At 62.0% G+C, this 4,953-nt stretch overlaps 2 protein-coding genes across 6 annotated transcripts in view; one reads left to right on the forward strand and one right to left on the reverse strand.

The window, feature by feature from the left end:
* MPDU1 (mannose-P-dolichol utilization defect 1) overlaps positions 1-2,429 on the reverse strand; it is a 5,397-nt gene extending 2,968 nt beyond the window's left edge. Inside the window, exons 1-3 of one of the 5 annotated variants that reach the window (XM_025193761.1) lie at positions 1,653-2,393; positions 639-718; positions 295-463 (exon numbers count right to left, since the gene is read on the reverse strand). In XM_025193761.1, coding sequence (XP_025049546.1) covers positions 295-424 — 130 coding nt within the window. In that variant the 5' untranslated portion in view covers positions 425-463; positions 639-718; positions 1,653-2,393. Of the gene's footprint in view, positions 1-294; positions 464-638; positions 719-1,652 lie in introns of all 5 variants that reach the window. The other 4 variants (XM_006037315.3, XM_025193760.1, XM_025193763.1 and 1 more) reach the window with 4 other exon arrangements.
* Positions 2,208-3,730, forward strand: LOC102373869 (putative nuclease HARBI1). The gene is made up of 2 exons (XM_006037336.1): positions 2,208-2,211; positions 2,616-3,730. Exons 1-2 carry the CDS (start codon positions 2,208-2,210, stop codon positions 3,728-3,730), a joined length of 1,119 nt encoding a protein of 372 aa, XP_006037398.1.
* The last annotated feature ends 1,223 nt before the right edge of the window (positions 3,731-4,953 follow it).

Consider the following 4,953-nt stretch of genomic DNA (forward strand, 5'->3'; position numbering starts at 1 on the left):
CCCCCGCCGCCCCCCCCGCCATGTTGGAAATGGGGGGGGGGAGCCACTTCCGCCTCCATTTCGCAAGCTGCTCTACAGCGCATGTGCAGAGCCCCCCCCTCCACCCACACCCACACACACAGACAGGGTCCAAAGATAGTTTATTCCCCCCCATCCAAAAAACCATATACATAAAATTTTATGTTACAATCATTATTAAAAAGTTACATTATTCAAAAAAAAAATAAAAAAAAAATAAAAGAGGTCCTGCTCCAACCTCCAGTGGCAACCCAGTTGTTCAAGCCCTAGTCTCACCCTCTGTAGCAGCTGAAAGGGATGGAGAGGGGGAGTTGGTCAGGCACACAGGCTCCGCACCCCAGCTTCTTGGATGTAGGGGGTGGGCTCGGTGTAGCTCCTTGTACATCTGCTTCCAGCTCTGGGGCATATCCTGCTTGGTGAAGGCTTTCGGATCCTTATAGATGCACTGTGGGAGGGCAATTACTGATGCCTCCAAGCCCTGCTCCCAGCATCCCCTCCTGCCCCCCCCCCCCAAGAACTGTGGCTGGAAACAGGCAGGATTAGCTCCCGCCCCCCTCCAGGAACAGCTGCTGCCTGCAGGTGGCCTATTGCTATTCGGTGAGTCAAAGTAGGTGATGCACCTGCCCCACACAGCTACAGACATCAGGGCTCAGTGGTCCTTTGTGGGGATGAACAGGAGCTTCTTTTGAAATATGTCCATCTGCAGGAGGTACTACAACCATCAGCCCCCAACTCCCAGCTTTGGCTCCACCCCCAGAGCCCTAGCCCCACCCCCTGAGTATCCAGAATCCAACCACTTCTGGAGGAGGGGAGGGGAGGGGAGGGGTAGAGGTACTGCAGTCACCCACTGAACCTGATCCTCCCTCTGTTTTCTATGCTGTTGTTCACCCAGAGAACCCAGGTGTCCAGACTCCCAGCTCCCCACAAGGTGCCCCCCACTGCAATCATATTCCTGATCCAGCACCTCAGCCCATCATATCCCTTGGTTTCCAGCTTCTTGTAAAAGAAGAAAAAATGTTGAAGAAATGTACAGGGGGGGGAATGAAAGAAAGCCTGAGGGTGGACAGGAAGCCCACCCAGAAGCCTGGGTTCTCTGGGGGAGTAGGTAGGGGCTGGGGGCCAGGACACTTGGGTTCTCTGGGAGGGGAGCGTAGCCTAAGTGTGAGAGCCTGGACACCTGGGCCACACCTCTAGCCAGCTGCCTCCACCCCAGAGCTGGCTGGCTGTGGTCCCCCGCAGGCATCCAGGCCCCCACCCCAAGACAATGCAGGCATTCAGGCTCCCAGTTATTGTAACCCACCAGGTCCGCACCCAGGAGGGAACCCAGGTGTCTGCGCCCAGAGCCCAAGGACTCTCAAAGGTGGGATCCCTGGCACCCAAGCCCTGAACCAGGGGGGAACCCAGGTGTCTGGTTCCCCACCCTATGCCACTCCCAGCCCACGACTGGCATCATCTAGCTTTGCATCCATACTGAGATTGCTGTATCTATTGACAACCTGGGGGGGGAGGGCATCCATCAGGTGATTCACCTCCCATCTCCCCAGGGGCTGCCCCACTGACCCTGCAAACTGTCCCGTCCCCTGCACCTGCCCCTCAGTACCCACTAGAGCACCCCCGCCCACAACCCCACATACCTGGTCGCTGAGCTGGTTCAGTGTGCAGGTCCCCCTCCTCGACCTCCGGGCGCTGATCCTGCAGGGGGCGCCGGCACGAGCGGGGCTGCGGGGACTAGGGAGCCCAGGCGCCTGGGCTCTTTCCCCACTCCCAGGAAGCCACACGCAGGGGCTGCTGGGAAATGCAGTCCCCCCGCTTACAACGGGACTAGGAGAGACTGGTGGCAACTTCCTCCCTTCCCTTCATTGGCCCCCACGTCGACACGGGACTTCCGTCCCACACCAACATGGCGGCGGCTGCACCTTGACGGGAGTGGGGGAAGCCCGCACGGGCTCCACCCCACCCCGGCCCGGGGCTCACTGCAGCAGGTGAAAGCGGAGAAGAGCTCATCGAAGCACGTCTCCGGCAATAAGTGCAGCCCCAGCGCCTGCTCTATGTTGAAAAACGGCGGCCGAGGCCACTTCCGTCTCCATTCCACAAGCGCCGCTGCTCCTCCTCTACACCGCATGCGTAGTCCCCCCTTCCCGCTCAGGTGCATGCGCAGATCCCTCCACCTTCCCTTCAGGAGATTGCGCATGGGTAGGCCCCGCTTCCTTGCTGGGGAGCAGCAGCTCCCGCTTTACAGCACATGCGCAAAGGTGTCCTTTTTCCGCGCTTCAGGCGGGTGCGTATGCGCAAAACCTCCCGTCCAGTTCAGACATGTTTCTCACGACCGGTGCAGAAGCGCGCGCATGCGCGCGCCTACTTCATCCTCGCCTCATGCGGGTGCGCATGCGCAGATTCCCCTTTTCCTCTCAGGCGGGCGTTTTGCCCGCCTCGCCCCTCCCACGCGCATGCGCCGTGGCGGCCCCCCCTTGACCACACTCTGGCCAACCAAGATGGCTGCCCCAGCGCCGCCATCTTGCCCTCTGCCCTCTCCTGCCTTGCCTGCCCTGAGCCAGGGGGCTGTGGCCCTCTGCCTGCTCTACTACGTGCGGCTCCAGCGTGGGCGGCGCCTGCCGGGCAGGCCCGCGGGGGTGGCAGCAGCTCCGGCCTTCCCCTGCTCCTGCGGGAGCGGCGCCTGTGGAGCAAGGCAAGAAGCTCGGCCTTCTGGGACTTGGTGCGCGCCAAGGCCTTCACCCCCTGGGAGTGGGCCGAGAACTTCCGCCTGGGCCCAGCCACCTTTGACTACCTCTGCGGGCGCCTGCGGGGCGCCATCCAGCGCCAGGACACCAACATGCGCCGTGCCATCCCCGTGGAGGTGCGCCTGGCCATGACCCTGTGGCGCCTGGGTGCCTGCACCGAGTACCGGGCCGTGGAGCAGCAATTCGGCGTATCCCGCTCCACCGTCTGCAAGATCCTACGTGATGTCTGCGAGGCTGTGGTAGGGCTCCTCACGCCCGCCTACGTGGCAGCACCCGAGACCCCCGAGGCAGCCGGCTTCACCCTGCCCCAGATGGCCGGCGTGCTGGGTTCCCTCCACGTCCCCATCCGGGCACCCAACGAGAATGCCGCTGGCTACTACAACCGCCGCGGGTGGCACTCGGTGGTGCTCCAGGCTGCCGTGGATTCCCGCGGCTGCTTCTGGGACATCAACGTGGGCTGCCCTGGCCGCGTCTCAGATGCCCAGGTGCTGCAGGGCTCTGAGCTGTATCGGCGAGCCCAGGAGGGGGTGCTGTTCCCCAGTGGTGCCCGGGAGCTGAGTGGGGTCCAGGTACCCGTCTACCTGCTGGGGGGCTCCTCGTACCCACTGCTGCCTTGGCTCATGAGGCCATACCGGGCTGGGGAGCTGACGCCAGCCCGGAGGCGGTTCAATGAGTACGCGGCGGCCGCCCGCACCGTGGCTGGCGTGGCCTTTGGGCGCTTGCGGGGCCGGTGGCGGTGCCTGCAGAAACGCAACGATACTGATGTGGCCTTCCTGCCCACGCTTATTGCTGCCTGCTGCACCCTGCACAACATCTGCGAGGCCCACGGCGACCCCTTCCAGCCCCGCTGGTTCCCGGAAGAAGAGGAGGAGCAGGACGAGGAGGAGGAGCAGGACGAGGACGAGGACCGGGCCTCCGAGGCGGGGGCTGCCGGGCAGATCCGTGAGGCCTTGCTGCGAACCCTCAGGGACTGAGACAGGGGAGGGGTCCCACCCACCAGCCCCCACCTCCCCGCCCTTAGCTGAGGATGGAACCTAGGCATCTGGGTTCCTGGCCCCTTCCCTGTTCCACCCCCGCCTCCCATCCCTTCGCTGATGGACCCCCAGTGTGCAGGCTCCCAGGCCCCTTCCCAAACTGTAATCTCCCCCCCATCTCATCCAGGTTCCTAGGGCCTCTAACCCCTGGACTCCATCCCCTCGGATAGAACCCAGGTATCTGAGTCCCCAGGCCATGATCCTGCCCTGATTCCTACTCCCTGACCCAGGATAGAACCCAGGTATCCCAGCTCCCTGGAGCCCCTGATCCTAGCTAGTTCCTCCCCTTCCTCTATCAGGGATAGAACCCAGGCATCCCGGCTCTCCCCTCACCCACAACCCCCTCCGCCCCAGAGCTGGGAGAACCCAGGTGTCTGGGCTCCCAGCCCCCTCTCACACAAGATTGGGCGGGTTACCCTGAAGTGGGGTGGGGATAGCTGCTGACCGAGACACCGGGGTTCTCTCTCACTACCTAGTAAAGGTGTCTGGAAGTTGCTGTGTGCCCATCTGTCCTGGAGGTGGGGTGCACGGGTCCAGCCCACCTCCCTCAGTCTCTACCCCCCACCACTGAAAAGAAGGGGCGTGGCCTAGAGAGCACAAAACAAATGGTTCAGGGGAAGCCAGAACCCCTCCTTGAGCCTGAGAGGCAGGGCTTCACTTGTAGCCTGGAAGGGGTGTGGTTCATCTGAGCTGTTAGTCAGGATTAGGGCAGTCCCCTGAGAGGGCAGACTAGGATGCCTTGGTTCCCTTTGCTCTGCTTCAAGCCAGGGAAGTAACTCAGGCATCTGCGCACCCCCCAAACCTTACCCCATTGGTTGTACTGCTCCCACCTCTGGGAAAGAAACCAGGCATCCTGGCTCCTAGGCCCACCTCTTCCAGAGACACTCTGGGCAGCCTGGCCAGTCCTCCAAGGCCTTCCCATGGTGTCTGTGCCCCACCTCCAGAGAATCCAACCTCCCAGAACACCTTGTAGCAAGATTGTGGGTCACATGTCCCCCCCAACCCCATCCCGTGGACCAAGCCCTCCCCCCTGCTCGTTAAGTGGCCCCGATAATGAGACAGGCAGGTTTTTGGTGTTTTTTATTCTCTTTTTAAATACTGTACAGTGAAAAATAAATAAAGTCTCAACCGTCACAGAGATGGAGCAGCCCCCCTGGACACCC

This window comes from Alligator sinensis, unplaced genomic scaffold (genome assembly GCF_000455745.1).
Source record: "Alligator sinensis unplaced genomic scaffold, ASM45574v1 scaffold1488_1, whole genome shotgun sequence".
Lineage (NCBI taxonomy): Eukaryota > Metazoa > Chordata > Crocodylia > Alligatoridae > Alligator > Alligator sinensis.